The sequence below is a fragment of the Podarcis gaigeae genome, assembly GCF_964106915.1.
Source record: "Podarcis gaigeae genome assembly, chromosome: 14".
NCBI lineage: Eukaryota > Metazoa > Chordata > Lepidosauria > Squamata > Lacertidae > Podarcis > Podarcis gaigeae.
The window spans coordinates 6,902,858-6,915,189 of record NC_139690.1 but is presented as its reverse complement, the minus strand read 5'-3'; the positions used below and the strand labels follow the sequence as shown (position 1 = coordinate 6,915,189).

Genomic DNA, 12,332 nt, shown 5'->3' with positions numbered 1-12,332 from the left:
GCAGTGGCAAGGCAAGGGAGAGTCTGCTTGGCACATCGCAAAGCCCAAGCAAACGGTTGGGCTGCTCAGACGATGACACTGCTAATCTCGCAGGGGCTCCAGGTGGCAGGATGGACAGTGAAGTGGCTGAGTGGAGGTGACATAGTATCTCTGGGCATGCAGGCACCCCTAACGCTGAATGGGTCTTGTGCTTCCCCCAACCCACCCTGCGTTCTGGTCTCAAGGATCTTCCACCTCATTTGGGTTTCACTCAGTTGGGCACTGTCTGCATTTAGCTCCAGTTTCACTGGATAAAGCTCTTCCTCCTCCTTTGCTTTTAAACCCACCAGGTTTCCAGCTGGCTAAAGAGATTGCATGAGGCCCCTTGTCACCTCTCGCCAAAAGCCATCCAGTGGCCCAGAGACCTCTCTCTTCCTCAGTCTCTCCTCTGTTGCCGCGCTGCTGCCACCTGATGCACAGGCCCCCAGGAGTGTGGCTTGGCTGCCTCATGGCACAGAAACAAGGGAGGCTTGCTGGCTGCTCTGGTGTCATTTGTCAGCATTCTACTTCGCCCCCTGTGACCTGCAGCCAAGCAGAAAAAGATGAGCTGGCCAGAAATGCCACCTTGCCTTTTCATCTGCGGCCACCATTGCCCTCTGTGCCCAGTCAGTGCAGTTGGTTTCCTGCAGCCTATGCTAGGCTGATCCAGGCAGGGATGGGCTGCAAACGAGCCTCTCTAAAGCCCACCACCAAAGATTCCTGGTTGGGTGCTCTATTGTACTGTGACACCCCTACCCCCTTGGCAGTTGATCTCTGTGATCCACTAGGAATCCCATTATTTTGCAAAGATCCAGAAAAGTCAGAATATTGGCATCCCTGGCTTTGCTTCAGGGCAAGAAAAAGCATCTGTGCCAGACTTTGGGCTTCCATTTCGATGTCTTTCTGGAAGCCCCTCCAGGCATGAACTGACGTCACAACATCAAGGGGCCTCTCTGTGTGCTGTGGTCTACGTGTGCCACACATGGGACCAGATGTCCCTGGTGGAAGGAAGGGGCTTCATCCATGCTGTGAAGGACACACAGAAGCCTTTGGGGAGAGCAAGAGGAGGGTCAGCTTTTGCCAACTTATGCCCTCCAGCTGTTGTGGACAACAATTCCCATCATCCATGGCTAGTCCAGGTTGTCCAAAACAGCTGGAGGGCATCAGGTTAGCAAAGGCATCAATGAAAGACCTGCCTGGCCAGGCACCTTCTGTGTCATCAAGGGCATCTGTTTTCCAAATTTCAGCAGCGTCACCATCTCCTCATAGAAGGTGACCCAATATTACTCCAGCTGCTGCAATGACAACTACTGCTATAGTAGTGCATTGTTAAATGTTGCTAATGCCGTTGTTATGTCACCTTAGGGGCAGCGGAGAAGAGTTCAAAGCACGGTGCTGAGGATAAGACCCAGAATATTATTACAGCAATGAAGGAGCAAATGAAGATCAGGGAGCGAAACAGGCCAGAAGTTTTTGAACTGATCCAGGAAATGTTCCAGATCCCCAAGGAGGACTTTGTACAGCACACCAAGGCAGCCAAACAGAGTGTCCTGGATGGGACATCCAAGTGGTCAGCAAAGATCACCATCACGGGTGAGAGGATTCCCCCTTTTCAGCTGGAGAACTCTTTCTGGCCAAAGCTCCCTTTTCCCTTCCAGCCCAGGTGGTTACAAAATGGCATTTACAGAATACAAACCGAAAGAGGGTCTCTGGTGTGTGGTTGTTTCTCTGGGTGTGCGAAGTAGAAAGATAGTGTACACCCTGATCTCACGAGGTGGTCCATGCCGCCTCCAAGCTGGCGAAGAACAGTTTGCCACCTTGAAACCCCCCAGTGGGGTGAGGACTGCAAGCAATTCCCATTTACACTTTGAATGCCAAACTTTTTGCATAAACAGTTTGTGGGAGGTAGTCAAAGTAGCCCATAAGTACATCTCCTCTGTTGGGTGCTTCCTTGATTTCATTCATCTTCAGGGGGATGATAGCACATCCCCAGTACTTAAAAAAAATAAAAATCAAGAAACAGAATATAAGCATAACATTATCATCCCCAGTACTAAACTGCACTTGAAGCTTGGTATCACCACCCACAATGATTTTGCCACGGAGGTCTGTTTCTTTGGGGATTTCTAGGTTGCTAGACTCAATGCCCTATTTGATGTACAGAGCAGCATCACCTACAATAGTCCTTCCTATAAAATTTAGATCTGGTCAAGACAGCAGTTGCTGCAGGTGACTTGAGATGTCCTCAATGCAGCCTAGGAGAACCGTTTGTCCAGTAGCCATAACAACTGGGTGATCCACAGGGCTTATAAAAACCTTGGTTCATGATACTGTGTTGGTGCTGGCCAAATGTCTTGCTCTGCTTTCCTTTGGACCACATCAGCAAGGCTGAGAGAGAGATCTTGTTGTCTGGGCTGCCCAGGACCTCCATAAACGCTGCCCAGGTTTGAGCCCTGGGGAGGTCACTTCATTGGTGCTAACACAGCAGTTTGACTTCACCCATCCATCTGTCTCGAGAGACTGTGGAATGCACCTCCATGGGTGGTCCAAAGGAAAGCAGAGCAAGATGTTTGGCACCAGATCGGCTGTAGGAGTTGCCTGGAGGAGACATCGCAGGCACCATCCTGTATTACTGTTTAAAGCAGAGAGAATCCTAGCAGGTTGGTTTGAGAAGCCACACAACCTCCCTTCCCCAAAATCAGCAGACTTGCTTCTGAATGGACCCAGTTGGGGGGGGGGCCACAGGTCTGCTGCTGAGTCAGATTGCGGGGGCAGGGAATGGGACAAGATGGGACAGGGACACAGCATTCTGAGCCCATCATTTCTCTGATGAGGCAGTTAATGAGCTGGGCTGTCCCTACTAGTGGCAGTTCAAAAACGTTAACTAAATGCTCCTGTCTCGATGCTTTAAATCACGTGGATCCAACTTACCAAGCAAATATTTGCTGATGGTCAGAGGGGGGGGGCCGAGGGGAGGGAGTGTGGCACGTCCCAGTCGGCTTTCAAGCCGACGGAGAGACTCGCACAGTTATGAATTGCGATGGAGGAGTCAACTGACAAGTGTTTGTATTTATAGCAGCATAAACACACATTAGCGATGATAAATCCTGACATCTGTTTTCTTGGCGAAAGGCAGCTACAGGGAAGCTGGCTGTCTCTGTAACTGGAGGTTGCAGCCGGGACACCAAGCTCTGCAAGAGGGAATGGCTCAGGAAATAGGCTCCTGGGGTCTGAAGGCTGCTCTCGGGGTGGAGGGGGGCATTGGAACAAGCATCTTGTTCCAAAGTAATACCTGGACATTTCTCCTGGGAGATGTTTCTTGCTCTGGGGGAGAGGACAGCTTACCTTGTGGGAGAAGGAGCGGAGCACAGTGGGTCAGTGTCATGGCTTGGAAGGTACAAGGAAACACCTGGACCACCTGCTATTGGTAATCTTTGAGTTGCACAGAACTCTGTGTGCTCTCAGAGCTGAGAAGGCACAACTCTTTTTGGGCGAGACCAGAGCAGAGTCCACCTTGCATGACCAAGAGGAGGCTAAGTTTGTTTTCTATACCAGCTGCACTGGCTCCTGGTGGAGTAGAGGATCAGGTTCAAGGTGCTGGTTTTAACCCTTAAAGCCCTATACAGCCTAGGACCCTCGTACCCACGGGACCACCTCTCCTGGTATGTCCCACGGAGGACCTTACGGTCTTCAAACAAAAACATCTTGGAGGTCCCAGGCCACAGGGAGGTTAGGCTGGCCTCAACCAGAGCCAGGGCCTTTTCAGTACTGGCCCCGACTTGGTGGAATGCTCTGTCACAAGAGACTAGGGCACTGCGGGACTTGACATCTTTCCACAGGGCCTGCAAGACAGAGCTGTTCCACCAGGCCTTTGACCAAGGCACAGTCCTTTGGTAATCCTCACAGAACTCAATGGTTGCCATTAATTTGATTCTGAATTGACTTTAAAATGCTGTGTTACTTTTATTGTTGTTAGCCGCTCTGAGCCCGGCTTCAGCTGGGGAGGGCAGGATATAAATAAAAAATTATTATTATTATTATTCTCCATTCCCCCCACCCCTTTGACCTCAAAGGCTTCGCAGCCTGGTTCTCACATTGTCTCTCTGCATTATTTGTCCTGTTTTTTTATAATGGTGTTGTTTGTTTTTAACACCTGCTTGAGTATCCCCCTGCATGGATAATCCCCGTGTAGGACAAAAAAACTGCTTGTCCTTCGGTCACCGTGTCCGAAAACTAAGCCTTTGGAAGAGGCAGCCAGCTCCTCCACAGAGCCAGCCAGGATGTCAGCCAAAGGGAGGTGCCAGGAGAGAGACGCCCCTATAACCTCATGCTGGCATTTCCTGCAATACTTACTGATAACTGGGAATAGAGCCAGGCCACCTGAGCTCTTTGCTGACTGTGGAAGGGTAGCCAACCTTCGCCCTGATCCAGCTGTTGGAAAGCAACTCTTTCTACATTCCAGAGAATCTGGAACTATTAGGAACACAGGAAGGTGTCCTCTACAGAGTCAGGCCATGGAACCATACTGCTCAGTCTTGTCTACACTGACTGGCAGCCAGTGGTCTCCAGGGTCTCCAGCTGGGACAGGGGAAGAGCTAGGGTCTGGTTAGGTTGGCCCTTGCCAAGGGCGCAAGCCCAGGGGACACAAAAGACACGCTGCTCTACTCTGGTGCAGAGTACTGGGGGGCTCCTCCTTCATCTAAGAACACTGTAAGTGGCCTCATTCTTGTTGGTTTCTATTTCCCTCACTGAGCAGCAAATGCAGTCACGGGACATTGTTTTGCATTCCACAGTCAGAGTTACTGTTGGATTCCCACGGGAATGGGAGACTGGATGTGACGTTCACTGGTTTCCTGTTTTTCACTGTTCTCTCGGTGTTCTTTGTTTCCGAGAGGAGTTGCTTCTCTGCTCTCGCAGAGGCAAGATGCACCTTTGTAATCTCTCAGCATAGAAGTGTAAATAAAATTAAGAATGTGGCACATACTGCTTATCCTTCCACTGTGTATGACGACGCTCTGCTTGGGCTCAAGATAAGACGAGCCTGTATCAGCTTCAGCTTCAGCTTCAGATGGGCCGAAGCTGGTCGAAATCTCACAATTCTGCCTTAGTCCACCTAGTTCCATCACCTTTGAGCTGGAGATTCTGAGGACTGGACCTGGGACCTTCCATGTGTTCTTCTGCCCAGCACCAGCCCTTTAACCCCTTTTTTGCAGGGGGGTGGGGACACTGGTCACAACGCCGTTGGCCAGGCCTAGTTTTATCAACTTGTGTCCTCCACCTCTCTCTCTCTTTCTCTCTCTCTCTCCCTCCCTCCCTCCCTCCACTCTTGCAGTGGTCTGTGCTCAGGGCTTGCAGGCCAAGGATAAGACTGGCTCCAGTGACCCGTACGTCACGGTGCAAGTGGGCAAGACCAAAAGGAGAACAAAAACCATATTTGGGAACCTGAATCCAACATGGGACGAGAAGTTCTATTTGTGAGTATTCCTTCCTCTTTTGGCTTTCTGGGTGCATTACTCAGAAGTAAATGTTGCCTGCAACACATGTCATTCCTTACTCCTGTGATTCATCATGTTTGCCTGGGTGTTTGCATCTTGGGCCTTATTAAAAGCCCGAAGCCACAGACTCGTATTGCGACTTCTAACTCACAACCAAAATGTGGGTTGGTGTGGACTTCAAGTTCATGTGACAATGATGCTGGAATGCAATGGACCCAGGGAAGCATGGCCACTCTAGGGATTGTAGATTCAGTGGTCTCTTTGGGGAGGGGGTCCCTCAGCCCTTCCTTCATTTGGCCAGGGGGCCGGGGTGGCATGGGGCTTAGAGCATATGTGAGGCCACCTCTGGTGACTGTAGAAGCCAGAGAGGAAGAGCGAGGTTGGCTGTTTTACTGCTCCAAAGATGGAGTACCAGCTATTAGAACTTAACACCAAATACAGCAGCCAGGAATATGTCATTGTGCTGGAAATGGGGCCATTTGAAACATCCCAGTGGTTTTGCATTTAGCATACAATAACTGCAGGCCTGAAACTGTGGAAATGGGCTCTCTCTGGAGCATTTTTCTGGGGGACATTGATTTCTAGATTGGAGAGGATGCTGGGATCTGCCTCTGGGATGTTCAACTCAATTTAGTGGCATGCAATTTCTTATTAGATTATTGTTATGTTTCAGCTGCATAATTTATAAATATGCCGTAATGAAAGTGGAAGTACATTCACGAGATGGATGCCTTCCGCTGGTGTGTCTGGCGTTGCTCTAGGAAGTTAGAATTTTAAAAGTGTTTTTAATAAAAGATGTCTTCTCAGGCAGATCAGGCCATGGCTGGAAGAAGATTTTGCTTTCCCTCATAGCCGGGAAAAGCATCTTTCTTTATGAGTTGTGCACCTTATGGATGAAGGCCTGGGACATGCTGGTGTCTGTTTATAGCTTAATCATAGTTGGTCCAGGACTTTTATGTGGCCAGCCTTGACTTTAATTGGTTGCTTGTGAGCACCCAGCCAGGCAGTAGGTGAAATGCAAGATGGAGTAGGTGAGAGGGGACCCTTTCTTTCGCAGGATGCCATATTGCTGGCTTGGCAAGGAGGCATGGATATTTATTCCTCCAGTGAGCTGCTGACAATCAGCGTAGACAGCATGGAGGGGGGCGAGGAAGGCTGCCTCCTCTCTTCTTGTGATCCCAGGAAGGGGCTTTTCTAGAGAGATTGTGGAGACTGTGGCCTATTCCTTCCTGGAAATGCTTATTTCTGGCTAGGCCCATTGCTGGGAATCACATCTGCTGGAGGCCTCTAATGGTAACTGGAACATGTGGCCATAGACTCTAAAAACCCCTGACCACGTTTCCATCTCTGAGCAGGTTTGCTGAAAGGGCCTCTTCCTTTCTGAAGCAGGATTCTGAGGATTCTGAGCAGGGAATGGGGCCTCTTGCATTGAACTGTGAAAGCAGGAAGCAGGTGTCTGAGCAATAATTTCAGTGAGCAGAATAGCAAAGGCACTTCCGGGTGATGATGGGAAAGAGGCTCGCTGGGTGTTCATTGAGCAAATGGAATCTGGGCAGAGATTGGGCAGAGGGCTGGACAGCCTTGTGAGGTTTGCCCACTCGAACAAAAGGTTAAGGGGTCTGGGTGTTGTCTTTGGCTGGGTGCCCATGGCATGGCATAGGGTAGGGGGCACAGGTGGTGCTTTGGTCTAAACCACGGAGCCTCTTGGGCTTGCCGATCAGAACGTTGGTGGTTTGAATCCCCGCGATAGAGTGAGCTCCCGTTGCTCTGTCCCAGCTCCTGACAACCAAGCAGTTTGAAAGCACACCAGTGCAAGTAGATAAATAGGTAAACAGCAGGAAGGTAAATGGTGTTTCCGTGTGCTCTGGTTTCTGTCACGGTGTCTCGTTGCGCCAGAAGCGGTTTAGTCCTGCTGGCCACATGAACCGGAAAGCTGTCTGTGGACAAACGCTGGCTCCCTCAGCCTGAAGCAAGATGAGCGTCACACCCCATAGTCACCTTTGAGTGGACCTAACCATCCAGGGGTTCTTTACCTTCCCTTTACCTTGGGGGAGTCCAATGAAACTGAGTGCAGGTTGGGGATGAGATAGAAGATGGCTGTTGGTTTTCAGGGCAGGACCAAAGTGGGATACGTTGCAGGGAGGAGGAGAAGGAGCATCTCCTCATCTGGGTTCCAGCCAGCTGCACCCAACCTCTAGAATACTCTATTCCATTCCTTCCTCAAGCAGTCACCATCCCAATGCCCACTTAGCATGCTTAGTCTTGGTGTGTTTGTGTATTGGGAGGTTTCCCACTTAGGATTTTAAAGAAAGGTGTTTTTTGTGCTTCTTCAAACTAGGGGCTCTGCCTTTTGCTTCTCTCTCTCTGCACACACCAGCTGCATTCACTGTTAGAGGGAGTGATGCTCAGCATTTGGACCTGCTAGCTCACATGCACACACCTATCCTCCTTTGCGCCATATTTTACAGTAAGAGCTTCAATTTGCCCTGGTGCAGAGCCCTCTCTGGGCCATGCACTGGCCTCCTGGTCCCCTCAGCTTTCCTACTTTCCTCACAGATGACTTGCCTGCCCACAGGCCACAGCCACTCGTGTCCATGGTGACAGTTCCCCAAGCCCAGGGCCACCTTGACCCCACTGGGTCCCTGGAGGTTGCCTTCCTTTTCTGAAAGGTTCTCTGTGATTCTGCTTCTCTTTTGCCAGGCTGTTGGCCATCCTCTCGCCTTTCTCTGGCTCAGTGGCACCCAGGCAGCCTTGTGTGCTTGGGGCTCCAGCTGCATGGACCAACAACCACGCATTTTCTGAGCTTCAGAGCAACACTTTTCTAACCTGAAATTTTGCCTTTGCTTCCTATCTGGGTGGCTGACTCCGGATGCCTCTTTTGGCTGGCTGTCTCTTGCTTGCCATCTGGCATCAGTAAACAGCTTCCGCCTGTGCCGGCTGTTTGATCCAAAATAAGCAAATAAATGTTAATTAACTCAAATAACACAAACAGTGGAGCTTTGGAAATCCACGATTTGCTCTCTTCGCCAACACATTCATTCTGGGCAAGTTGCGATCACTTGACTTAGCCTTGGCAGCAAACTTGGGGGGGTGCACAACCACCACCCCTCACCTACAAATTCAGCAGTGGGGTTGGGAGTCCTCCGTGGAAGCACAAGAAGGCTGTGCACAACAGCGCTGATGATTGGCTTCTCCCTGAGATGCAACAGAACAACCCTCCTCTGAGCAGCTTTTCAGCTTCTCAAAAGGTGCATGTGCATGTTTGAAATAAGGTCACAAACATTCAGTTGCATCAACAGTCAAACCCCACTTCAGAAAGCAGTAATAATTTTTAAAAAGAAGTCCAAATGTTCACCTGAAGCTTTGGGGGGGGGGTGCCAAAGAGACCATCAAATCAGCATTGGGACCACTGAGAATTCCCTTTGGCTCATAGTGACTAGAAGCCCACCCCATAGCTGTCAACTTTTCCCTTTTTTTAAGGGAAATTCCCTTATTCGGAATAGGATTCCTCGCAAGAAAAGGGAAAAGTTGACAGCTATGGCCCACCCACTAGTCCTTGTTCTCCCCAGGCCACTCCTCTGCTGCTCTGGGAGACTGGGCGAGGCACACAGGCACAGCGGAGAAATCCAGTTGCTGGCGTGGGCCGTTGCAGCAAAGACAGAGAGCCAGTGATTGCCAAGGGCGCAAGGGATATGAGGAGGGTGCCAGTACAGCTCCTTGCCAAGGGCACAAAGGAGCCTAGGTGCACCTCTGAATGCAGAGCTGCTTAGGGGCATGGAACTGAAAGGGAACAGGAAGCCCCCATATTTGCTGCTGAGTGAATGAAGAGAGAGACTTTCATCATCCTAAAGGAGAACTTCATGAAAGGCATAAGAGCCATGTAATGGGGCTGTGGCTGCAACCCTACATAGCCCCATGCTGAGCACAGCATAACTTCCTTGTTTTGAGTAAAAGTCCTTTTGCTCTGCAGCTTTACATAAAGTAAAAGTCCAGCGCAGTTTCGGTAATCGGCTTAAGAACTGAGCAGTTACTGTGCATGTACATCCAGCTGATGTCCAAAGGAGGAAAGAGTTCCTTGCCTGACCACAAACCATGATGGCTCTGAAATGCTTCTTGTGTGGAAGGCGAAGACGTGTGTCATGATGTGCAGGGACCTGGAGAAGCCAGGGGGTAGATCCAAGTGTAGCAGCAGCAGCAGCTGGGAGGGCAGCACGGCCCCTTTTGCCCTACCCACCAGCAAAGGAGAGGGAGAGAGACACCACTCACTCACGCGCAGGACTCGTAGTTCTCTAGATCCAAAGAAACACCCGCCCACACAGAACACACATATAAGCAAGCAGTACTCCACTGCTTCTCTTGCGAACTTTCCTTTTAAATTGTTCAATCATGGCAAAGGCTCCAGTTTCAAAAAAAAGGACAGGAGGGGGAGGTCTGACCTCTCCTCCACTTTCAGTTGTTTTCCCAGATATGCAGGGGAGGAAAAGGGGTTGGAGGAAGAGAAGATAAAGGATATTCTCAAGCCCTTCCCAGTACTCCAACACATGATGCTGCAGCTACTGAGCACCCTTTCCCACCAGCCGCCTCTCTCCCCTGACTCAGGAACGGACCACGTGCATACCCACCCACATACCCCCTCCACTTTGTGGAGGAAAACCCTTTTTGCTCTCCCCCACACAGATGTGCTTGCACACACACAAATACGCCCACTTTGGGAAGGAGAAGGAAGGAGTCTAAGACCCTGCCAGAGCCCTCACACCTCCTTCACAAAACCCCTGATTGTCCTCAACTTAAGGGGGCAACTCCCCAAATTTTCCAGGGGGGATAAAGGGACCTGGGCCCCTCAGAGTTGGTGCCTATGGAAGACAGCATCCCTCTGAATGATGCCAGTAGCTGGGAACCACCAGAGGGGAGAGTTGCCGCTGTTGCTCTTGTAGGCAGCCAGCTGGGGCAATTGGTTGGCCACCATGGGATCAGGACCCTGGGCTGATGCAGAAGGCTTTGGGATCAGTTCACAGTGAAATCGAAAGGCTCCAGTGATGCCTGAAACCCTGGAGGGACCCTGTCCATCAAATGCAGGATGGGCCAATCCATTGGCTGGGTCAATTGAAGGCACCTTCCAGGCTCCTTCTCATTTCCACTCTCCCACCCTGAAGCTGGAAGTGCTGAAAGGAGCATAGGCAGTCTTTGAAGGGCCTGGTGGAGGTTTTCTCTGGCAGAGTCACCCTGTGTACAGTCAAGGAAGCCCCTCTGCCATTGAACAAGTGAGTCAGCCTGCAATGAAGCTACTGGATCAATTAGAGTAAAGCAGATTGGAACAGGGCAGAATTGGGGCAGAGCCTCCCTGGGTCCTTCTGCAGGGGCACATCCACTAAACATCAGTTCCTGTCTGGATTCTGGGATGGCCACTGGAGTGCCTACCCTGTCGTACTCTGCTACCAGGAGGCTGAAGGCTGCTGGGGCCATGAGAAATAAGGCATGGTGGTGGATAGAGATATTCAGAGACAAAGCAAGATGGCCATGTTTGCCAAAGAGTGAGGCAGCCTCAGAGGATCCTGGGGATGGGATGGAAAGGGGGTCCCAGTCAGGTCAAGACTTAGAACCCCCTGGCCTAAGATCTGCGAGCAAAACGTCAAAGCACCACTGGTGTTCACAGGGTGTATGTATGGCTGACACTCTGCTGATGCCCCAGGCAAGAAAGAAAATTTTGCAAGTTCTTGTGGAAGGCTTGGATGGTATGTCATCATTTCCATGCAAAGTGGTGCTGTTTCAAATGCAGCCCTCTGATTAAGAGAACCGGGGGGAATGCACTGTTGCTGCCATTTGAGGAAGCTCTTTGAGAATTGTAGCTGTCCGCAGAACTATGAAATTGGAAAGAGGTCCGCCAAAGGGCACCAAGGCCAGCCCTAGCCAGCCAGCCAACTGCTCCCTTTGAAAGGCATTTGCAGGTGTCCTATAACCTGCTTCTGTTCTCCACAGCTCCCCCCATTGAGACTGCTCCTCTTTGGAGCTCTGACCAGAGTTCAGGGCTGTGCTTAGAACATGCAGGGTGATGAATTAATGAATGAATATGCTTCTCCCTGCACCATTTCCTCTCCCACTTCCAGTACTACTAGCAGCTTAGACTTTATATTGTCAACAACAAGAAGAGTGGTAGCGTCTTCTCTTCCTGGGATCAGACCCCTGCTTCAGTCTAGGAGCCCCCCTGGGCTCTTTCCCCCTTTGAGGAGATGGAGATCTGGACCTGTCAGCCTCTAGGAGCAGAGGGAGGTTTGTTGTGGCTTTGCTTAAGAGCCGTCCAGCGCTGAGTCAGAATCCAGCCTCTTAGGGAACAGCCGAGAATAGGTCCCTGGTATGGCCAGGTAGGGACTCCTTCGGCCAGTTCTGGCTGTGGCTGGAGATAGTGCTGGCTACCAAGGAACCTGCCTTCCCAGCAATGTCGTGGGATTTGAATATCCCAAGAGTGAGTTAGTTTTACTCCTGCATGTATCAGTCTCCACATGGCCTCTGGGATTAATAGAAATGGCCAAGGATTTAAAGCGTGCAGCTTTCTGGTTACAAGTATGGATTTACTTTACATTATGCAAATTGTTTCTTTGACCCTGCTTGGTCTTTAAATAATCCTGTGTTTGCTTTTGAAGACTGATTACAAGGAGAAGCGGTTCTGTTGCTTGGTTAAGGGGGGGGGGTGTTCTGTTTATCTGCCTGATCCCTCTTCCTCCCTCCCTGATCGCCCAGTATAGAATTCAGGGCCAAAGAAAACTATGCTGATAGCTCCATAGGTTGAAACGTGGAGCTGCCTCAGTCATGTAGAAAGGGGAA

At 50.5% G+C, this 12,332-nt stretch overlaps 1 protein-coding gene across 2 annotated transcripts in view; it reads left to right on the top strand.

The window, feature by feature from the left end:
- The window catches only part of UNC13C (unc-13 homolog C), a 134,998-nt gene that overhangs the window by 57,050 nt on the left and 65,616 nt on the right, over nt 1–12,332 (top strand). For both annotated transcript variants that reach the window (XM_083712377.1, XM_083712376.1), the window contains exons 8-9: nt 1,384–1,611; nt 5,351–5,492. In XM_083712377.1, coding sequence (XP_083568503.1) covers nt 1,384–1,611; nt 5,351–5,492 — 370 coding nt within the window. The remainder of the gene's footprint in view (nt 1–1,383; nt 1,612–5,350; nt 5,493–12,332) is intronic.